Consider the following 25,059-nt stretch of genomic DNA (forward strand, 5'->3'; position numbering starts at 1 on the left):
CAAATAACATTGTATACCGATAGATATTGTATGCCCGATAGGCACAGCTCTTGGAAGCTAAAGAGTTTTGGTTCTAGTCAGCACTTGGATGGGAGACTAGCAACAAATATCACATGATGTAGGTTATATTTCAGGGGAATTAATGAGCAAAACCACCTCTAAGTTTTCTTTGCCTAAGAAATCCCTACAAGGCTGTGGCGCAGGCTGGTTAGCAGCCAGCTGCAATAAATCGCTCTGACCAAGAGGTCATGAGTTCGAGGCCAGCCCGTGTCGGGGTGAGCACCCGACAATTAAAAATAAAATATAGCCCCTGCTCGTTGCTGACCTAAGCAACCCGAAAGATAGTTGCATCTATCAAGTAGGAAATTTAGGTACCACTTATTTGTGGGGAGGCTAATTTACGACACCATAAAAATCATCCAGCCGCCGTTGGAATGGGGAAGTGGACATCGCAGTGGATGATGAAGCAGCTGCTCCCCTTGTGGCCGGAATCAAGCATACCCTCAAGAAGCTGGAAGCTGGAGAAGGTTTAAATTGCCTCTGGGTCTGTCTCTGTCTCTGTTCTATGTTATATGGCATTGAATGTTTGCCTTATATGTGTACAATGTGATCCGCCCTGGGTCCCCTTCGGGTTGAGAAGGGCGGAATATAAATACTGGAAATAACTAACTAACTAAATAAATAAATAACAACCAACACATAAAGGCAACTAGAAATGGATAGGGGTAGAATAAGAACCATCACATCTTTGCCAGTCATTAATTCCATCCTATCAATTTTCTCAGCAGACTGTGGCCTATGAATTCACCCTGATGGAGACATTTTCAATGTGTATTTGTTAACATGCATACTGAGATTCAGGGAGGGGAAAGGAGCAGTTCAGATATAATAATAAGCAATGGTTTAGCATTACGTGAATAAGCAGCAGCTTATTCCCGAGTACATATGCAAGGAGGAGATTAGAAGAATTTCCTTCGTGATTTAAATTAACTGGAATTTGTGATCAATATAAATATTGACCACAGAAAACTGTCATGCAGCCAGATCCCAGGGCTGAATTTCCAAGCCCTGAATCTGACTTCATAACATAAACATGCGAGCACCTGGCGGGAGAAGATAAAATGAGCCTGGGAACTCAGGGGTGAAAGTATAAACAATTATAATTGCTGTAGTGTGGGGGGGATAGAAACCTTGGTGGAAATGTGATCCAGAAGGTGGGGTTTGATGATGATATTTGCGTGTGATATTACGTTGCATCAGAAGTGATAAAATTAGATGTATGTAAACATTAGGTCATTCTCGACTTTTCCAAAGTCATGTATTCTTCAATAAAGATTGTGTTTGAGAGCAGCTGTCTTTGATCTGCGTTCAGACTGGTCCTTTGAAGTAAGCCTGACATTAAAGTCGAGAATCCCATTTCTCACCCTCCTGCGGAATTCGCAGTGAAGTGATAATGAGCGAGGAAGAAGATCAAAGCCCAAATGAGGCAGAGAGGCCTTTGCAAGGGGCCCGGCCGAAGAGAGAAGAGACGCTGCAAGCCATAGCTTCCTCTACGGGGTACCCCAAGCCGAACGGCATGACCCAGAGAATTCCCAGGCTCGGAAGAGGCGTCTCTGCAGCTGCAGAAACCAGTTGGGGATCTGGAGGAAGTATGCCGGAGACCGTGGCCCTGCGGTTATCCATCCTGGAAACTAATTTATCCAGGCTGTCGGAAACCGTGGGGAGATTGGTGCCATTATTGGAAGAGAATCTCCAGAAGGAGGCCAGCCGATATGGCGCCGAGAGAGAACCAAGCAAAGAAGGAGATTGGAGCCAGAGGGGCCAGCGGGCGTCAACGCAGAGCCCCGTGGCGGCAAGGGACGAGGGAGATGAGGAATACTGGCAGGAGCTGCAGTTCCGGGACAGCATGGCGCGAGAAGTGGAGCGTCAGCGAGCCCTGGGGACCCTGAGGCCGCCGTCTCCAACAGAGCTCCCAACCCCCCGAATGGGCGTCGGGGTGGAAAGGCCACTGGGGCCAGGGATCGGGTCCAGTGGATTCGCAGACGAAGGCGGAGAGGAGCGGGGGGTCCAGGAAGAGGAGGAGAATGTGCCGTACGACGAGGAAAGGCGAGATGAGGGGGCTACAGCTAGGCCAGTATGCGGATGGGCGGAAGAGCCAACAGCGGCGGCAGACTTCCAGGAGCCGCGCAGAATGACCACCGGAGTGGGGCGCGGCGTGTTCCAAGGAGCCACCCGAGGAAACCTGATGCAACCCTTCCCCATGCCGCCCAGACAATATCAAAGGGCTGCAGAAGGGATGCCTAGAAGGGAAGATCTCAAGCTGGAATACGGAGGGGAATCAGAGGGACTGAACTTTTTTCTAATTAGCATTAGAGGATACATGGAAGACAACGCACACACATTTCCCTCCGAAGCAAGCAGGGTTCGAGCCATCGGCAACACACTAAAGCGAGGAGCAGCCAGCTGGTATGTGCAATTGCATGCCAGACGCGACCCATGCCTGAGGTCAGTGCCCCGCTTCCTCGCCGCACTGGAGAACCGGTTCAGAGACCGGCTAGAGCAATTGAGGGCTCGAGACCAGCTGAAAGGAATAAAACAGAGGGACAAAACGGTGCCCGAGTACGCAGAGGAATTCCTCCACCTCGCGGAAAGGGTACCGGAGTGGTCTGAAGTAACCAAAGTGGAACTATTTAAAGAGGGACTACGCCCCGAGGTTTTCAGCTGGGCAGCGCACAGAGACGACCCCGAGACGCTCCAGGGATGGATTCAACTAGCGGGGCGCGTCGAATCTACCCTGGCACAAGTAAAGCGCTTCAGGAGCAGCAGCGGCCAGCAAAGACCGGTGGCGAGAGGTCGAGGAGAAACGAGGAAGCAAGAAAGACCCGGAGGGAGGCCGGGGATTCCCTCCAGAGGAGACGACAACAAACCTAAACCGGGATGCTTTGTATGTGGGAAGACGGGCCACCGAGCAGCGGAATGCTGGGCCCGGAAGGGGGAGCCGCCAAAAGCCCCAAAGCCCAAGCCAGCAACCGGGAGGCGTGCGGAGGAGGAGGTGCAGGCCCCAGAATCTTCGGAAAGATTGGTGAGTCGGGACAAACGCATGATAGTAGTACCAATTTGCCTCTCGGGGCTAGAAAATCGGGCCACCTGCAAGGCGTTTGTAGACTGCGGGTGTTCTAGGAACATTATAACCCCAGAATTAGCAGGAGCGCTGAAATGCCAGCAGATGGCACTTGACTCCCCAATTGCATTTTCGCAGCTAGATGGATCAGTCGCTGCTGGGGAAGTATCTACAAAGGAATTACGGGGAGTTCCATGCAAAATAGGCAAATGGGGAGGAAGAATATCCTTTGTGATAGCCCCTATTGCCACATACCATGTAATATTGGGGATACCATGGCTCGAACAAGCAAATCCTGAAGTAGATTGGAGAGGAAAAAGCTTAGCATTTAAAGAACAGCAGATGCAATGGGAGATAAGCAACATTGCAGAAGAGGAGGACGAGGAAGACGAAGCAGGGGAAATAGACCCACAGCTATTGCCACCTGAATACAGAGACTTTGCGGATGTTTTCAATCAGAAAGAGGCCAGTAAATTGCCTCCCAAAAGAAATATAGAAGTAGGGATTGAAATAACCCCAGGAGCAGACTTACCAAAACCAAAAGTGTATCCCATGTCTGTGCAAGAGAAGGAGGAATTGAGAAAATACATTGATAAAAACCTGGCTCGAGGCTTCATTAAGCCATCTAATTCTCCTCTCGGGGCTCCAGTGTTATTTAGGAGAAAGAAAGACAATTCCCTAAGATTGTGCATTGATTATCGAAATTTAAACGCAATTACCAAGGACAATAAATACCCTATGCCCTTAGTCAAGGATTTAATTACCGTATTGAAGAAAGGGAGCATATTTACTAAACTGGATTTAATTGAAGCGTATCATAAATTAAGGATCAAACCGGAGGATACTTGGAAAACCGCATTTTCCTGCGCATTCGGCCATTTTGAATACGAAATTTTGCCTTTCGGGTTAAAAAATGGAAGCGGCTGCTTTATGCAGCTTATAAATGAAATACTACACCCGTTATTGTACAGAGGGGTGTTCATATTCCTTGATGATATCTTGATCATTTCTGAAGATAAGGAAAAGCACGTAAAATTGGTCCGGGAAGTTTTGCAGAGACTAAGAGAAGCAAAGTTGTACGCAAAACTGTCCAAATGTGAATTTAATAAAACTCAAATTGACTTTCTGGGATATCGGATGTCTCCAGAAGGGTTAGCTATGGATCCAGCTAAAGTAGCAGATGTGAAAGAATGGGGAGTGCCTCAAACAAGGAGGCAATTACAATCATTTCTGGGGTTTGCAAATTTTTACAGACCCTTCATAAAAGGCTTTGCACAAATAACCGCACCCCTTACAGAACTTTTAAAAACAAAAGGGAAAGGGGAGACAGCAAAAGTGAAAGCTCCCGGCGCCAAACTGAGTTGGACGCCAGAATGCCAAAAGGCATTCGAGACCTTAAAAGAATGCTTCACTGAAGGACCCATCCTAAAACACCCTGATATCAGGAGCCCTTTCATAATCCATTGCGATGCCTCAGACTGTGCGTACGGGGCAGTGCTATTGCAAAAGGATCAAAATGGGAACTTAAAACCCTGTGGATATTTGTCACGGAAGTTCAGCGAAACTGAAAAAAGTTGGCCAATATGGGAAAAAGAGGCATTAGCCATATTAAAAGCCTTAGAATGCTGGCGACACTTCCTCGAAGGAAGCGGAATCCCATTCGAAATTTGGTCTGACCATAAGAATCTCCAGTATTTAAAGTCTCCTAGAAAATTGTCCCCCAAACAAATCAGATGGGCGCAATACTTTAGCAGATTCGATTTCCAATTAAAGTTTTTTCAAGGGAAACAGAATGTCTTGGCAGATGCTCTTTCACGCATGCCTCAACACGAAGGCCTAACCACAGCAAAGGAGGGGACAATATTCTCCGACAAACAATGGGGCTTAGCTGTCAGGACAAGAGCACAAACCCAAAAGGAGGACACGGCTTTTGTCGAACTCGGCGGGGAAGATAACTGGGGAAATGAACTAAAACAGTCTTATAAAGGAGATCAATGGATCGCGTCCAACGCAGAAAAGGGGGACCAGAAGGGGGGATTTTGGTTTGTAAACAAGAAACTGTATATCCCAGCAATATTAAGGATTAAGATTCTGCATCGTTTTCACAACAACCAGAGCGCTGGTCATACAGGAATTACCAAAACAACAAAGGCAATAGCAAAACATTGTTGGTGGCCAGGAATGAGGAAGGACATAAAGAATCATGTTGTCCAATGTGATGATTGTGCCAGAAATAAATCGGGAGGAGGGAAGCCTATGGGATTGTTACAGACAGTAGCGGAACCTACCAGGCCTTGGGAATGTGTAGCTATGGACTTTGTGGGAGAACTGCCAGTCAGCAAAGGACATCGTTATATTTGGACAGTATTAGACCTGTTTTCTAAACAGGCCCACTTTATAGCACTGACGAAGCTACCATCGGCTGAGAAACTAGCTGAATTGTACATAAACCATATTTACAAATTACATGGATGTCCAAGTAGAGTAGTCAGTGACAGAGGAGTACAATTCACAGCAAAATTTTGGGAAAAATTCTTGGAAATGCTAGGAGCAGAAAGGAGTTTAAGTTCTGCTTTTCACCCCATGACAAACGGGGCGGTAGAACGTACTCAGCAAACGCTTGGGCAGTTCCTTCGAATGTACTCTAACATGAGACAAAATGACTGGTCTAGGTGGTTGGCGTTTGCGGAACTAGCCTTTAATTCAACTATACATTCAGCAACAAACAAAACCCCCTTTGAAGTAGTTTACGGGTATGAAATACAACCTTTACCCCAATTGCCGAGGTGGACAGAAAATGAAGGAACAGAGGCAGGGAAATGGAAAACGCAAATGATGGAATGTTGGAATCAAGTGACTGCTTCGTTAAAAGAAGCACACAAAAAGTATAAAACGTTCGCAGACAGAAAGAGGGTGGAAGGCGATAAATTAGATAAAGGAGATCTAGTGTGGTTAAGTACCCAAAACATCAAATTGGGGTTACCTTCAAGAAAACTGGGCCCCAAATATATTGGACCATTCAGAATACAGGGTGTTATCAATGAAGTGACTTTCCAATTGGCATTGCCAAAAAGTTTAGGGAAAATACACCCAGTCTTCCATCGCAGCTTGCTGAAAAAATATATGGGGACTTTAGACAAAATGGACCCATAGAGTTATTGTTTGATTTGTTTCAGGACTATGGTGAAAGAAGAACCGAAGAGGAGGACGAAGAAAACGGGGGCGCCATGTCATGCAGCCAGATCCCAGGGCTGAATTTCCAAGCCCTGAATCTGACTTCATAACATAAACATGCGAGCACCTGGCGGGAGAAGATAAAATGAGCCTGGGAACTCAGGGGTGAAAGTATAAACAATTATAATTGCTGTAGTGTGGGGGGGATAGAAACCTTGGTGGAAATGTGATCCAGAAGGTGGGGTTTGATGATGATATTTGCGTGTGATATTACGTTGCATCAGAAGTGATAAAATTAGATGTATGTAAACATTAGGTCATTCTCGACTTTTCCAAAGTCATGTATTCTTCAATAAAGATTGTGTTTGAGAGCAGCTGTCTTTGATCTGCGTTCAGACTGGTCCTTTGAAGTAAGCCTGACAGAAAACTGTACAAAACAGAAACGTTTTTTATAAATCAATACTGTAAAAATAATATCTGTTTTGTCTAATTACTTCTAAATGGTTTGTACTAGTTGAAGCAGAATAAAAATTCGATGAAAGGGAGAGTACAAGTGAGACTGTAAAATAAAAATAGAAAATCTGATACAAGGACCAAGGGTTTCACTAACTAGGGTAAGAATCAAGAGGAGACTGAATATGCTTGAAATGCGTCTGATTTTCACAACTACACTGACAAAGTAATATTCAGTTTAAAATGTAAGTGCCAAGTAAATTGGTTGCTAAAAGGCCAATTTAGCGAAATTAACTTCAATTTAAGCGTAAAAAAGTAAAAATATGCCAAGTTTGGCTATTACTGGGAGATGAATTTTGGATAAAGGTGATTTTCAGCTTCAAATTAAATATTTTATTACTGTTAGCTTGCTAGCTGCCATTTTACACATGTCACACAATGGAACAGTGAAATCTTTTTTTAAAATTAAGATATTATTAGAGTTGTTTTATTACTTAAGTCCAGGCATTGCAAAGGATATGGAAACAAGGTACTGCTCCAATTCTGAATAACAATAAAATGCCACGGGATCAAATATTCTGCAGAAAACCTTAATAGAGTTGCATACCTATATGAAATAGTGCTGCTCCTATTTAAACAGACCACAACATGACAATTTTAAGCACTCTAGGCATTATAATTATGATTTTCCATATATGTGGAATCCAAAGGAATATGGAATTTCAGATGTGGCCCAACAAAAAGTCAATAAAATTAGGAAAATATGAACCTAAACTCTCCAAAATTAGGAATGCTTATCTATTAGAAAGTCATTTAGCTCTTCCACGTATATTATTAGCCAGCTTCCACATAAAGTAATAGATCATCTTATCTCTGTGTAACTCAATCACTGTTCATTTAGTTATAATAATATAATAATAATAAAACTTTATTTATACCCCGCCACCATCTCCCCAACGGGGACTCGGGGTGGCTTACATGGGGCCATGCCCAAAACAATACAATGTAAACAGCATATAAAAGAACAGCACATCACAATACAATAAGCAATACAATAAATAATAATCCTTTGTCTTAGGCAGCATGTACAACAGGAAAAAAGTACTGGGGTCTTGGTAACAGTGTGCTTAGTCCACAAGAAAGGTATGTACCCAACAGCAATTTAAGTAAAAAAATAGAAATCAAAACATCTCATCTTCATGCATAACTTTTTATGTCACACTTTCTTAACCATAGATATTTCCAGAATTTACAGAATTTCTATTAGCATATATTATTTGCCCCAAATGAAAAAAAAACCCCTATGTATTATTCAAATGAAAGGACAGTATGAATTAGAAAGTTCTACAGTATACTCACAGTCATTTGTATTGAATCCTCACATTCAGTTGCATTGGAGACACAGGTATATTTCCTAGTACACCAGTGACACTTCCATTTAGCTGAGAAACAGCTAATGCACCTGAAATGAATAAACAACATGTATATTTATTTATTAGCATAGCTTGCAGACTATTCTCTAAAGCTATAAATCTGTAACAATTCTTATCATTCTTTGCTAAGTAATTCACTTTCCATTATTTTGACTTAATTAATTTTCCATTAGTATGCTTATTAAATATCTAAAAGTTGTTCTTTCATTCTATTGAAATCACAAAACAAGAGTCATGTCTAGAGGGGTAAAGAAAATTCAAAATTTAATCAAAAACAAAAAGGATGCTGCTAGCATAGTTTTCAATATGTTGTCCATTTTGCAGGAAAATTGTCATTTGCACAAAAACGCTGTATTATATTTTGTGCAAAGTACATTCTTTATGGAAAACATTACATTTTGTGCAAACTACACAAAACAAAATTTCCCAGGTCTCAAAATCTGAACAGACATTAAAATGTGCTAAACATCTCGGTCCCACCTAGCAGAGGGTGAGATTTTTGATTTCTTTTTTTCTCCTGGGCAAGAATGAAATAATAATAAAAAAGATTAACTTTTACATCACATTTTCTTCTGAGCAAATACTGCTCTCTTTTTCTGAATTACTGTTGCAGAAAACAGTAAAATTGCTTTGGAGGTTAATATGGGTAACTTTGACATTAAAGGGTAGAGAATAAGCCTAGTTTCCACAGGATGCCTAATACATTACTACCCATTCCAACAACCATTTTATTAAAAGATAAATATTTGGAAAAGTCCAAAACATGTATAAATAATATCTGATTTGCTAATAAGCTATCTGCCTTTTTTTTTTTTTACAGTTCGTGACATATTTGCTACCTGATAGCTACAATTGATTTTAAGAAGCTCATGAACTGTGATTGTTACTTACTGTTAACAGGGTGTTAGCATTCAAGAGACAGAGTAGTATGTGCACATGTAGCAGATCTAGGCAGAGCCCTACAGAAAAGAGCTAACATTCTGAGCCTATCAAAACAGAGGAACTATAAAATCATATATAATGTAATTTGGGGAAAAAGATGTAGAATGTGCCTTATGGTTTCTTTAGTGCAGGGATGGCCTCTCATTCGTTCCATTAAGACCCTTGTTATTGTGTCCTGGGATTCCTAAAGCCCTCCATTATTTCAGCCTCCAAATGGATGACCACGCCCTCAAAATACCTCTGGGTAAGAGACTTGCAGAAAGGTGCTGAAAAAGTTTATTTTTTATTATAAATGTGGAAGTGTCTGGCTGGATGTTCCATGAAGGTCTAGAGCAGTGGTTCTCAAACTGTGGGTCCCCAGATGTTTTGGCCTTCAACTCCTAGAAATCCTAACAGCTGGTAAACTGGCTGGGATTTCTGGGAGTTGCAAGCCAAAACACCTGGGGACCCACATATTGAGAACAACTGGTCCAGGGGCTGGAACAGGAAATGGGGTGGAGGTCCTCTGGGTGCTCACAGTTGTCTATCCTTGGCCTAGAACCCAAAGGCTGAAACTATTCAGTGTGAAGAATGGCCACCAAATCTTGCATATCAAATGTCTATACTTTTTCTTTTCTCTTTCTATAATAAACAAACTATTGGCTATATTCTAGAGACAAACCTCTATGTTCCAGAGACAATCAATTTCTTTGTTGCTAACTTCTGCTACTATTTATGGATGGAAGACTTCTAAGTCACCCTGTCATGAACAGTTCTCCTCAGGCTTCACAAACTCAGGACTGTGATTTTCTTGGTTGAGTCTAACTAGCTCTAATATGAGCTTCCATTCTTCTTATTGCCCTCTACCTAACAAAACATGATTGTCTATTCTAGTGAGTCATGTCTTCTTAATGATAAGATCAAAGCATGATAGTTTCCATTGAATCATCTTGGTTTCCAGGAACCGTTTGTGCTTAATTTGCTCTAGGATCCATTTATTTTTCTTTCTGGCCACCCAGAGTATCTAAAAAACTCTCATCCAGCACCAGATTTTGAATAAATTGATAATTTTCCTATCAGTTTTCTTCACTTGTCCAGCTTTCACAACCAGAGATATAAATTGGAAACACCATGTCTACTTGACATTAAAGATATGCTGCCAATCATTGTGGGAAAACTGGCACAAACAACGAAACTTTGATTAAAAAAAACAGGTTTGTTGGCTGACAATCATAGTGTGGGCATTTAAAATGGCATTTTTCAATTGCAAATAACTAGATGAGATATAGATACAAACAACACTGTTCACCCAGTAAACATTCTACAGCATGTGCAATTTGACATCATGCAACTGTCATGCTTTCATTGCTAATCTCTATGCAAACATGTTGTTCTGGAACAACACTGGATTTTTTTCTAGCACACTTACTTGGTAAACTTCCAGATCTCCCCCACCTCCCAAAATTGCATGTTCTCACACTAACATGTCTGCAATTGGCTCATCAACAGCCTTTATTTTATTTCTCACTTCTTTTTTCTACAGTCCAGATAAGTATTTCATTTCCACATATAGAGTGGTTTCTCAGTATCCAATGAGGTTTGGATCCAGAACTCCCTACCAAAATCATGTATTCTGAAATCTAAGTACAGTGTTCAGTCACTACTTTGCGGTTCACTTTTCGCGGATTTGCTGTTTCGTGGTTTTTCAACAAACTCTAAAAGGCTATTATAAATCTTAAAAATTTACAATTTACAGCCTAAGGAAGGGAGGAAGGAGAAGCCAAAGGGAGAGAAAAGGAGCCCAAGCGGCAACAGGAGGAGAAGGAGGAGGAGATTTATCAACACACGATTGGCTGATAAAGACTTAAAATAGTGTATAACTACTAAAATGATGTATAAATATTAAAATAAATATAGTGTCCCTGCTTCACGGATTTTCACTTATTGCGGGTGGTCCTGGAACCTAACCCACACGATAAGTGAGGGAACACTTTATATACAATGACACAGTTCAATGGCATTTCTTATATAAAATGGAAAATAATTTAAACAAGTGCCAAAGAGAGCAGGAGGATCTGTGAAAAGGCAGGACACTACAGCAGGGTATGTCTCTACATGCCAGCATAGTGCTTGGTGCACTGCAAAATCAAGGTTTTCTTTTGGGATTTTTTTCTGAATATTTTCTAGCCAATGGTTAAAAAGAGTAAAATCAAGCTTTGATTTCTGGCATCTTAAAAATGTATATTTTCAAGCCATTGATGGTTGAAGCTGTGGATACATATTCTGTGATTATGGAGGGACAATTATATAGTAAATGTGACTATTAGACTAAAGTAATTATCATTAAGTATTGCAAACTATCCCATAGAAATTTTTAGGGATGCTGGCAGTGGCAAATGGGAAAATAATTAACATTTTATTATCCAATCTTTTCCAGAAATCTGAACAAGCCATATAACATTCAGGTTTACCCAACCAACAGAAACTGTCTTCTGCTTTATAGTATAGAAGAATGATCAATGATTAAATATATAATGTTTCCCTCTTGATAACTGAGTTCTTAGGGTTAAATTCAAAGCTTTCAGATAAAAAATATTATTCATGTTTAAGAAGTCTAAAAGGGAAAAAATGCCAAAACCAATCAAAGTGGCCAGATGGTCTGAAATGCTCTAAGACCCCTTCTCTGCAAACCTTGGCAAACTGTACCACCTTCCCTGCCAAATCCTGCCCAGGACCCAAAATATCTGGTTGATAACAAAGTGGTTCTTGCTTAATTAACCCTGTAGAATAATTACTCCTGGGCGATGAATGCACACTTATTAAAAAAGATTACTCTATTTACAATCTCTCCTCTACTTTAGAAAAAGAAAGGAAGTAAAAGACTTGCAAGCATGGAGTCTGATGCATGTTAAAGGCAGCCAACCCACTGTTTGTTAGCAACCTGCCATTCCCTCTCCATTGTAATTCACAGACTATGGGATCACTCACGCTGTTTTTGGATAAATGTTTCCAGTTCTCTTGCAGTCATAGATGGTGAAATTGGCCCACACAATATTTTTGCCATTAACCTTTACAGATGTTTGAACAATCACATGGTCTGAAAAAAAGCCAAAAGATATCATGTAATAAGACTTATTTTCATATTTGTCTTTGATTTCCTGACAAGATAAATGCCCAGAATTTCTCACCTAATGCCCCTCTGTTTTCCCAAAGGATGAGATTTTTCTCTCTCCAAAACTCAAAGAGTTCACCTTCTTTAAATCAACCACTTAAAACTTGGTTTCCTTAAACAAGATAGTTACATGAACAAAAATTAATTTTGTCTGTCCTTCACATTTGCAGATTGTACTTTTACAAATTTGATTTAAATGATCTCTTCAGGAATCTCTATGTCCCCCGTGCAACTCTGCTGGAAGTTGACCGTAGATATTGGAGGATACTGGTTGATGCCTGGGGAAGTGTGATCCCTTGACATTTGTAAGTCCTTCAGTGTAATTCTCTGGCCAGATTCTCTACATCCTCCAGTGCAATTCTATGGTAAACTTCTGGTGAAAGTTGGACATAGCTTTGTATTGGAGGGCCTAGGGATTCTTTAAAAGGTGTTCTCTCATATTTTAAATTACAGTTTTTTTATTTCCAGGTTTTCATTTTCACAGGAATTTTGTGCTTTTAACCCCAGTGACTGTGGAGGGCTGTATGTAATCAGTAAATGATAATAATAATAATAATAATAATAATAATCATCATCATCATCATCATCATCATCATCATCATCATCATCTAGTGCATGTGTATGTCTGTGGCTGGTTCTATACTGACCATATAACATAGTTTGAACTCAATTGAATTGTATTATATGGTTCTTCACAGATCATATAATGTAGTCCAGTGAAGGTCAAACTGCATTATATGGCCAGTGTAGAACAGCCTCTGTCTCCCCTGTATGTTTAACACTGTGAAACCTACAAATCTAAAATTTGGGATGGATACTATGGGTATTTTGAGGCATCTGCATTTCCAAGTAATTTGTTTTTTAATGGATTAGTTTTTTATTAATTAGAAACCATCTGCAACCATGACTACCACATGAAATTCATGGCAGACACCAAACTCTTTAGAAATTAGACAGCCCGTCAAGAATAGAAATCTCCAAAGAGCAGGGCTAGAACTAGACTTCTCCAACTTGGCCTCTGCTCTGCTAGAACAAAATTGGTTGGGTTGTTGTGTGTTTTCCGGGCAGTGTGGCCATGTTCCAGAAGTATTCTCCCCTGACGTTTCGCCCACATCTATGGCATAAATGCCATATGGCATAGATGTGGGCGAAACGTCAGGAGAAAATACTTCTGGAACATGGCCATACTGCCCGAAAAACACACAACAACCCTGTGATCCCGGTCATGAAAGCCTTCGACAACACACAAAATTGGTTCTTTATGGCTTTTTTTTTCTAATGTAAATGTAACCTGCTTTACGTATGGTTTCACCACAGAAAATTAGAATAGAAATAAATTACCACTACTGACTACATGCATAGTTGGTTAACTTCAGATGGTTGAAATAAGATCACAAACTTTACAGAACTTCCCATTCCTTGTGTAACAGCTAAATTTCCAAAGACACAGGTATTTTGTGATAAGAAAAGATGGTTAAAAAGTGGAGATGGTAGTAAGTGCAATCCTGTGTCCGTGGGCCATGCAAAACAAGCCCAGTTGTTTAGATGGGCCAGAGGTTTGAGGATATACGAAATTCTGGGCCAGAATACAGAGTATTATGACTGGTTAATGCAAGGCAAGGTAATGTTAAGTTGGACTTGCAACATATTACTCTGGATCAGGTCTGTGTGGGATTTGGCTGCATTTACACTTAAGCGGTCAGTGTAGATGTATCCTATGTCATTCCTTAGTCTTCTCTTCACCTATGATACCCATGGGATATACAACACTGTTTTGTTTACATTGTAAAAACTAGGCAGAAGAAGGATCAGACAGGACATCATCGGTTTTCATTTTTACCTAAATACAGCATGATAATCTGCAGTTGTGCTTGCGCCTGGGTAGCTCTGCAACTACATATTTCAGATCTTCAATATGCCTCAAATGAATGTTTATGTGTTTTAAATTCTGTTTGCAAATTACATCTGAGTAAGTGGATTATTAAACTATCCAATTGTAGCCATTTTATTATGTTTGGAAATAATTATTTTGCTTCCTTTTGTCAAAACAATGTTCATTCATTACAGCTATTCTGACTGGGTCTTAAAATAAAGATATTACAGAAGAAAAAACCCAAAGTTGACTATTTTTTAAAATGGTATTTGCCATGTAATGAATTCTGGGTTGTGGTAATTAAAGTCTAAGAAGCTTTAGTATCTAGTCTGGTAAAATAAAATAGTCTTGATGTACTTCCAAGATAGAAAGTTCAGGTCTAACCCCGATTTTCCTTTCCCGTCAATTACTTTTATGAATGCAATTGATTTTCTATACTTTCGAGTGATATTTCCTTTTTTAAAAAACAAAAAAAACATGGCATCACATGATATTCTGTCTATACCAGGATCTGTAACACTACTCTTCCATATATATTTTTAAAAACCAAAACCAAATACAGTAGAGTCTCACTTATCCAACATTCGCTTATCCAACGTTCTGGATTATCCAACGCATTTTTGTTGCCAATGTTTTCAATACATCGTGATATTTTGGTGCTAAATTCATAAATACAGTAATTACTACATAGCAATACTGTGTATTAAACTACTTTTTCTGTCAAATTTGTTGTATAACATGATGTTTTGGTGCTTAATTTGTAAAATCATAACCTAATTTGATGTTTAATAGGCTATTCCTTAATCTCTCCTTATTATCCAACATATTCGCTTATCCAATGTTCTGCCGGTCCGTTTACGTTGGATAAGCGAGACTCTGTAGTTGTACCAATGGCAACAAAAACTGTTTCTCAGGGCCTTCCACACAGCTATATAACCCAGAATATCAGGGCAGATAATCCACAGTATCTGCTTTAAACTGGATTATTTGAGTCCACAGTGCCATATAATCCAGTTCAATGTGGATTTTATACTGCTGTGTATCCTTTGGAAGACATTTTTAAGATGTAGAGTTTGGGAAAGGAATCACTGGCATTGGCAAAAGCAGCAGGATCTGGTGAAAGTACACTATTGAATCCTGGTCAAAGTCACACCACAGCTTTTGTGTTTTGTCCTACCAAAATTTCTCTTTTTCTTTACATTATAATGTTGCAGTTTTAGGGCATAATTCACAGAGTTCTTCCTCAAAAGTGCACGGTAGATTGTACAGAAGATTATGCCAACCTTCCATTCACAAATAAAAACAAAGTACTAGATAATTCAGAAAACTATGAAGTTCTCAAAATTCTAGCACTGATTTAACATACGGTAATATTTGAGGACTGTAGAAATGCATTTTACTGAACATATAAACAGAAACAACTAAAAAAAAATTACATTCATTTCCAAGGAAACAATGCATCCCCAAAGGGTTTTTGTTTTGTTTTCAACGTGCTATGTAGTTATTTATTACATACCTTGATTGGATGGGAAGGCTGGATATTTTTCTCTGGGAAGAAAATTGCAATAAACATATTGGTTCAAAGACTGTGAAAGGACTTTAGCTACAGTTTCGATATTATTTCCATAATCACAAGACATCTTCATTCCGCTCAGACTTGGAATACTTCCATTCATTTGAATAATCATGGCCTAAATTTGGACAAAAAAGATTATTGTTCTAGTAAAAGATTGATAGTAGTTTAAACTGATCCACTGTATTGGTTGATTTTTTATTTTTCTTTCAACATTTTACTTATATATACAAAGGCATAGGCTAATAATTATTTTTGTACCCTGTCTCCATCTCTCTGAAGGGACTTAAGGTGGCTTACATATGGCACAAAGTGCCTAAAACAACTCATAAAATCAATACAAAGTACAATATAAAAAAGTAAAACCAATAGTATATAAAATAACACTTTAAACTCAGAACAACACTCAATAACCTATGAGACAACTGCTGTAAAAAATGTTTCTAAAATTATATTCTGAGCACTCAACTATTAAGACCAACAGAGCTACATTTTTCAAACCATCATAATTGAGATTGAGGCCCCTTCTACACTGCCACATAATCCAGATTATCAAAGTAGATAATCCAGATTATATGAGTCTAAACTGCCATTCAAAGCAGATAATCTGGATTTTATATGGCAGTGTAGAAGGACCTTGGGATATGGAAACAGGCATGTCTGGCTTACCTAGTATACAGGATCAATTTAGTTATCATCTTGGGATCTCATTATTTAACTTTTTATTCATGTTAAACAGTAGAAAAATTAAATGTTACCATCTGAAAAGAAGTAATTGTTTATACCTTACTTCTAAAGGCTCATTTAAAGGAAAGGTGGGTCTGGTTTTCCACTAAACACAATTGTAGGAAATAATTCTATCAGTATCTATTGGAGTCCCTGGTGGCGCAGAGGGTTAAACTGCTGAGCTGCTGAATTTGCTGACTGAAATGTCAGCGGTTCACATTCGGGAAGCAGGGTGAGCTCCCGCTGTTAGCCCTAGCTTCTGACAACCTAGCAGTTCGAAAACATGCAAATATGAGTAGACCAATAGGTACCGCTCCGGCGGGAAGGTAACAGCGCTCCATGCAGTCATGCCAGCCACATGACCTTGGAGGTGTCTATCGACAACGCTGGCTCTTTGGCTTAGAAATGGAGATGAGCACCAACCCCCAGAGTTGGAAATGACTCTGAGTCGGAAATGATACCTTTAATTCTATCAGTGTTGCTCTAGCATCAATAAAGAAAGAATAGAAGACTTTGTTTGCAGGAGATCATGATTCGCCTATTGCAACATTAAAAATGATGAAGTTCCCACTGGGATACAATCTAATCATAGAATTCATTCACCACTAACAACTGGCCCAACAAACATTAATAAGCTTCTATTTTATAGGTGCAAACCTAGGAAAACAACTGCAGGATTTCAAAAGTGAAAACAACAAAATTAATATGTTCACTGGCTAAGATTTCCTTCATACAGTTCTCATTGAAGAGACAGGAAGCAGTAGTTCCCAGGTTCTAGAAAGCAAACTTAACTCTGTGTATTTTAGTTGACTTATTTTAATATTATGAAATTTCTTGACTCAATAAATAACCCAAGGACTGCAGATTTCTAAGAAAACTGTTCTCTCCCTCCCTACTCTCTTTTTTTACTGGCTCTTATGCTAGGCTAATCCTTTACTACCAGACTGAATTTTAATGATGGAAGTTGAACACAAATCTTCTACATTTCATTAACAGGAAAGTTATTTGGATTTGACATAACTCCCCTGAAATTTTGAGGAACTGCATCGTGTTCGTTAATTACAGTGTCCTAAGCTTGATTTGTGACATTATAATTATTCAGATTTATGTTTCTGGTCATTGCCTATTGCAATGAGCAAAAGCACTTCCAAGATATGCCTGAAACTTTGCAGCCCCACAAACACAGACATCACCAAGGCATGGGAGAGCGGGGCAATGATGTGTCCCTTTCTCAGGCCCCTTCTACACTGCCATATAATCCAGATTACCAAAGTGGATAATCCACATTGGACTGGATTGTATGAGTCTACACTGTATATAATCCAGTTCAATGCAGATAATCTGGATTTTATATGGCAGTGTGGAGGGCCCCCCAGTTGTGGGACCTAGAATCTCAATAGGACCTTGCAGTTACTAAAAGTTACCTCCGAGATACACCACAACGCATCACTCTACTCTCCAGTGTCTCCATTCAGGGGAACTGTGAGGCTTCAAAGGTAGGATTCTGGACCAGAAGCATCATAGTGACATCTTCTATTATCAGGGCAGTTATATCTTAATTGATATATAATAAATAGGGTTCCAAGGATAGGGACTATAGGCCATCCACATGCAGAATTATAGCAGTTTGACACCGGTTTAAATGCCACGGCTCAATTCCATGGAATTTTGGGATTTATAGTTTGTTGTAGCACCACAGCTCTCTAATAGGGAAGGCCAAATATCTCACAAAACGACTAATCCCAGAATTCCTTAGCACTAAGCCTTTGCAGTTAATGTGGTATCAAGCTGCTCTAATTCCATCATGTGGATACAGCTTTAGACAGCATGACTTCCACCAACTGATACTCTCAATGTCTCCTTGGTTCTTTGATTATCTGTTCTGAGTGAATGTATTAATTCACTAAATAAAAATCCCCCAAATATAATATAACAAAATATCATATCATAAAGGCTACTTTGTCTTACTTTGTGGCAAGACAGCAAAATACCAATAGCTTCCAGTTATTAGAATCAGTCTCATTCTAGGCATAAGAATAATCTTCTTGTTACATACCGTGTTCTCCTTCTCCATGTTTATTTCTGAAGGTATAATGGTCATTGACGGACATTGCTGCACTCCTCCACTTGTGCTTATCCAGTAATATGGCTCATCAGAATTAGCACACTCATGTTGCAATGAACATCTAAAATAATTTAAAAAACAGTTACGGAATCAAGTTTTAAAAATCATATTTTAACTTCAACCATCCTTATATTTGTTACTTCACTAATGCTTATTTTAAATAACATAAATAATCTCCATAGTAACACCAAATTGCACACAAGTAAAAAAAAGAGAAATGCTACATCCATTATGCTTTCTTTGTGTTTTTCTACAAACTCATTTTCCAAATCTGATGTGGTAGAAATGATTGCCAAAACCATGTAAACTAGAAATTAAGCTTTTGAACTCTGCTCTGAGGAGGCACTGTCAGCTAGCTATGCAATTTTCCTCTTTCATTTCAAATGGTCTATTTCTGTTTATCTGATTTTTTCTCTTAAAATAAATATATTGTTCCAGCAAAGTAAATTGATTGTTCTGCTCTGGTTATCTTTACTATGTTCTGGCCTGTTTCCTATAAAGACTTTATTTTCCTCTCTATGCTGCTGTAGTGTACTCAAAGGTTTAAAGGAGGACTCTTTTACCCTTCAGCCGAAGGAGTTGCAATAATCCCCAAATCATTCCCAGGGAGCTGCCAATTGATGGCCATTTCCTAGTTTAAAACTTTTATGTGAAAAGTATAAAACCTAGCCTAAACTATGGATTGATTGGTTTAAAATCCCAGTTGACAAAGAGTGTGTGTAGGTTATTAACTTGTAAATAATGTTCTTATTTATTTGCTTATGAGATCACTTATTTCTTTTTCTGTAACTACTTCTAGAACTCCATCAATATACCCAATACTTCCATAATTACATCAGAGATAGACTGCACAGCCACAGTGACATTTTAAAAAATTAGTAAGAGGAAGGTATAGTGCCTGCAACAATTCCAGCAATGTACATTACATGTGAATAGCTTGTCTGCTTCATGTCCCTGCACACGCTCTCATGCTTTGATGTTAGTGGCCTTATCGAAAATGAGAATGTAGACTAGATCTTCCAATGTGTTATGATGCTCCTGGATAATGGAAGTCCAGGGCTCATGAAAATAGATGGGTTTCATTAAATGGGCAGCTCAAAGTCCAGGTAGCAATATTGCACAAGAGAATATAAAGGATGTCAGGTGTGCTTAGTATGGAATGGGATGGAAAGGAGAACCCTGCATGTTTTTTTAATCATGTCGGAAGCGAATTGAAAATACTGCAAGTTGCTTCTGGTGTGAGAGAATCAGCCATCTACAAAGACATTGCCCTGGAACTCCTGGATGTGTTACCATCCAGTCGGAGGCTTCTCTCATGTCCCTGCATGGGAAGCCGGGGCTGACAGGCTGGAGCTCACTGCCTTGCGGCTTTGAACTGCCAACCTCCAGGTCAGAAGTTCGGCCGGCACAAGGATTTAACTCACTGCGCCACTACGGCTCCATACCTTGCATGTTGAAGAATAGTCAGGTCAGTCCTATAAGAGATTTTTTATGATGAAGCAGGAAAAGAGATCCCACCTGAATAACAGGAAGAACTGTAAGAGCTGTTCAACAAAGAGCTCACAGTCTTGGAGTGAGATAGAACCTCCTCTCTGGAGGTTTTAAAGCAGGGGTTGGATGGCCATCTGTTGGGAATGCTTTGATTATGTGTTCCAGCATGGCAGGATAGAATAATAGAATCATAGAGTTGGGGGAGACCATCCAGTCCAACCCCCTGCCAAGAAGCAGGAAAATCACATTCAAAGCACCCCTGACAGATGGCCATTCAACCTCTGCTTAAAAACCTCCACCACTTTTTAAGTGGAGGGCTGATTCATGGTCCCTCAGACTGTTTGGGGGCCAGGCTATGATGAAATAGTCCAAAATTAGGATTGTTGTTGTTGTTGTGTGCCTTCAAATCTTTTCAGACTTAGGTCAACCCTAAGTCTAAAGTTTAGGACAGGGGCCAGGTAAATGACCTTGAAGGGCCGCATCCGGCCCATGAGACTTAGTTTGGGGACCCCTGACATAAAAGCACTGTTATTCCTATTTATAGACACAGAAGTAACAGTTCTACATATATAGTATGTGTATAACCTTTCTGAAGTTCCACTAAAAACAAGAAAGATCAATGTTTTAGTTTGGGTAGAAATCAGAGAAGTTATAGTGGTTTTTAAAAGTGAAGTTTAATTGAAGGACTGTGGTGTTAGCCGGCACTCCACAGTGTTTCCCCATTGGTATTATGCATGGGTTAATATTAGATCCTTGCTTTCATGCCCACCTGTCTGGTATGTATATCTGTGAGGGATTTTCAGCAACCAAGCCAAGTACAAAAGCACTCCCAACCAAATGTCTTTCCACCAAGTAGTTAAAAAAAGAAAGAGCAAATGTGTGGAATAAGGATGCATATGCATTCTTCTCTGCAGAAGGAACCTCACCAGTCCAGTAGACACAAAAGTAAGCAATGCAAAAACTCAATTTTTCCAATGTGTCAAACATGGCAGGCACCTCTGCCTTTCTCAACAGGATGAGCTGTTGCTGCAATGATTGTATCCCAACCTCACCTTTCCGGAGAGAAACTGGAGTCACTTGAGGACAAAACCGCTCTCCTCAGTGAGAAGTAAACAACTCTATCCTGTCTCTCTCACACATGCACACAACAAAAATAATACTCACAGAGGGAGGGTGTGTAAGAAAGAGAGAGGGAGAGATTTCTATGGATGGATCCCAGGAAGAGATCCCAGGTTATCTGCTTTGAACTGGATTATTTGAGTCTACACTTCCAGGTAATCTGGGATAAGATGATAATTTGGTATCCGATTTTGGGGTATAGGACTGTCTAGATCCAGCCTATGTAAATATGCCTCCACCTGCCACCTCAAATCCACAAAGGAATATACCCACATATGAACCCAATGGGTCTGGCAGCTCAGAACTGGGTTTGGAACTAGTCCGGACTGATGGCTTTGTAACTTCTCCACCTCCAAGTTTTGCAGATGGATTTTTTTTTCTCCTTCATTTTGCTCTTCAATAACCCCCTTGCATTTAAGGCATTTCCTCCCACTGGGGATTGTGGTGGGGAGATCCAGGAAGAACTGCTGCTGTACTTCTGTCTGATGGTTTGAACAGTGAGAAGGACTGTGCAAGTACACACACATCACATGCAGAAAATGTGGTCTTAAATGTGGTGGGGGAATGAGGATGGGCAGCATGTCACCAGGGTAGCAGGGAAACAAAAGGAGCACGAGCTCACAAGACAGCAAAACAACCAAAAAGAAAGAATTAGTTCCTTTTAATACTCAAAGGAAAAAGATACTGGTGATGGCATGAGATTATATGAACAGTTACTGCTGAGTTCTGACATTTGCCTGTATCATGTGAACTGAGAAGTTAAATATAGGAATGCCATGATACAATCAGGCATTATTAGTGTTCAGTTTCGTTTTGACACAGATCAGAGATACTTTTATTTAGCCAACTAAAATGCACAAAATAGATCATGCAAGTTTTCAAAGCTTCGCTGGCTTCCTGATCAGGCAAGGATGTTAAAAATGACACAGGAGTAAAAAAAAAAAACTTAATGTTAACAGGCACTGGCCTATATTATGTCTGTTGTCAGTGAAAATGGTCTAAATGGGATAGCAATGCAGGCATACATGTGTGTAGTACAGTATACATACAAAATATGTGCATACATGCCCACATGCACCATATATGTCCACATGTAAACATATATGTAGATTGCATGCATGTAATGTATATTTTATTTTATAGCCTGATCAAGCGCTTTGTATTATAGCACTTGGTTTCATTCAATACTGATTGAGTTTACACTGCTGTTTTATATTTGTATGTTTTATTTGTGCTTTTAACTGGATTGCTATATTTTACTATGTTTTATTTTAAATATGTTTTTGTTTTGATTGTTTTGTATTTGTGTCTATGGGCATTTTGTCCCATATGTAAGCCAACCCGAGTTTCTTTTAGGAGATGGTGGCAGGGTATAGGAATAAAATTGTTGTTGTTGTTGTCGTTGTTATCAACAGGACCTTGACAAATCTTTTCTAAAACATCTAGTTTATGGCAGAATAATGCCAATAGTGATTTTAATTAGAGGCTAAGTATTTTTATTCTTGTCAAATTCAATGATGTCAGATTTTTTGTTTCTTTTGTGTGTGTCAGGAGTGACTTGGGAAACTGCAGGTCGCTTCTGGTGTGAGAGAATTGGCCGCCTGCAAGGACATTCCCCAGGGGACACCAGGATGTTTGATGTTTTATCATCCTTGTGGGAGGCTTCTCTTATGTCCCCACATGGAGCTGGAGCTGATAAAGGGAGCTCATCTGTGCTCTCCCTGGGTTGGATTTGAACTGGGAACCTTCAGGTCATTAACCCAACCTTCAAGTCAGCAGTCTGTCGGCACAAGGGTTTAACCCACCACGCCACCAGGGACTCCAATGCTGTCAGTTACAGCTTATTTTATTATAATGTACTTTTAATTGTTTACAAATTTCTTTTTCACAGACTATTATGTGTATGAAGAGAATACCCTTATGGAAAAAAAGTGTTAATTGCTTACATAATGTTTCTTGAATGCTTTTGTATGCTTAGGTTTTTACCATGATAATTACCGCTTCAAAATAAGCAGTGAAAATTAGAAATGATTGTCAAAGTCTGTGTAAACAACGCTAATATTGTTGCAAGAAGAAGGCACAGAGTGATTAAAATGATAAGATTAGTATTTCCTCTTATTACTGACACTGACTTTTCAGCCCAAAGTAGACTTTATTAAGAGGCTTGTAGACTACAAAAATATTCCACCTGGTCTCCAAGGTGCACCATCCACAGTAAGCATCAGCTGCAGCCAAACAATCGGTACATATAGTATATTGATCACAGGCAGCTACTTTCACACGGGCAATCTGCATGAGAAGAAAAGACCCAAGACAGGGACATTTTATAATAATCAAGCATTCTGAGCTCTATCGAGCACATAATAAATAGCCAAACAACAAATGAATAAACTCAGCAGCTTAAACAAATTCCTAGATTTTAATCTAAGGCTGGATCTAGTAAAGGTAAAGTTAAAGGTTTCTCCTGACATTAAATCCAGTCGTGTCTGACTCTCAGGGTTGGCGATCATCTACATGTCTAAGACGAAGAGCCGGCATTGTCCGTAGACACCTCCTAGGTCATGTGGCCAGCATGACTGCATGGAGCACCATTACCTTCCCACAGAAGCGGTACCTATTGATCTACTCACATGTGTATGTTTTCGAACTGCTAGGTTGGCAGAAACTGAGGCTAATAGCGGGATCTCAATCCGCTCCTTGGATTCAAACCACCAACTTTTCGGTCAGCAAGTTCAGCGGCTTAGTGGTTTAAACTGCTGCGCCACCAGGGGCTCCAGGCTGGATCTACACTGCCCTATATCTCAGGATCTGATCCCAGATTACCTTCTTATCCCAGATTATCTGGCAGTGTAGACTCATATAATCCAGCTCAAAGCAGATTATCTGGGATCAGATCCTGGGATATAGGGCAGTGTAGATCCATCCATAGTTTAATGCTATGCTATTATGAAAGTTGTAGTTTTACAAGGTTTTCAGTCTTCCATGCCAAATAGTGTAAGTGCCTCACTAAATTACAAATTCCAGGATTCCACAACATCAGACCATGGCAAGTAGTGTCAAGTTGAATTAATCGTACAGTGTAGAATAGGCCTGGGCAAACTTGGGCCCTCCAGGTGTTTTGGACTTTGACTCCCATTATTCCTAACAGCCTCAGGCCCCTTTTCTTTTCCCCCTCAGCCGCTTAAGCGGCTGAGGGGGAAAAGGAAGGGGCCTGAGGCTGTTAGGAATGGTGGGAGTCGAAGTCCAAAACCCCTGGAGGGCCCAAGTTTGCCCAGGCTTGGTGTAGGATTTTTATATGATGATCTCTTTCGAAAGCAAATTCTGTTAATCTTAGCTACTTTTTAAAAGAAAAGCACACTTTCTGTCCTACTGACATACACAGCTGCAAGATTTTTCTACCCATGAGAAAACCTCTTTTCTTACAGAAGTAATTTTTTTTGCAGCTGGGAATGATCTTCCTTTAAAAATAACCGGCCTTTTCCATTTGGGAATGCTCTCACTTTGATTCTATGCACACCTGCACTCATATAAGAAAGGACACATTGAGAAAGGTAAGACTGGTTGCTGTTAACAGTCTCATTTCCTGGAAGCCCAGGAAAAAAGTGACTATAATAATGTTGGGAAGTAGTGCATTTTATTTCCTTAGGGTTTTTTTTTTCAAACATGTCTAGGATACACAACCCTTATAGTTTTGTTATTTTACTTTATTTATTGTCTAAATCAGGGGTCCCCAAACTAAGGCCCGGGGGCCAGATGCGGCCCATCGAAGCCATTTATCCGGCCCCCACAGCACAAGGGCAGAAGGGGGTTGGGCTAAATAACCCAAGGGGTCTCTTCTTCTCTTACAACCCTTATTATTATTATTGTTGTTGTTATTG

General features: G+C 39.9%; 1 protein-coding gene across 1 annotated transcript in view; it reads right to left on the bottom strand.

Annotated features, from left to right (window-relative positions):
- plxnd1 (plexin D1) overlaps window positions 1–25,059 on the bottom strand; it is a 223,506-nt gene that overhangs the window by 126,113 nt on the left and 72,334 nt on the right. Inside the window, exons 4-8 of the mRNA XM_062969773.1 lie at window positions 23,370–23,470; window positions 18,503–18,632; window positions 15,664–15,838; window positions 12,091–12,199; window positions 8,108–8,210 (exon numbers count right to left, since the gene is read on the bottom strand). Coding sequence (XP_062825843.1) covers window positions 8,108–8,210; window positions 12,091–12,199; window positions 15,664–15,838; window positions 18,503–18,632; window positions 23,370–23,470 — 618 coding nt within the window. The remainder of the gene's footprint in view (window positions 1–8,107; window positions 8,211–12,090; window positions 12,200–15,663; window positions 15,839–18,502; window positions 18,633–23,369; window positions 23,471–25,059) is intronic.

This window comes from Anolis carolinensis, chromosome 2 (genome assembly GCF_035594765.1).
Source record: "Anolis carolinensis isolate JA03-04 chromosome 2, rAnoCar3.1.pri, whole genome shotgun sequence".
Taxonomy (NCBI): domain Eukaryota; kingdom Metazoa; phylum Chordata; class Lepidosauria; order Squamata; family Dactyloidae; genus Anolis; species Anolis carolinensis.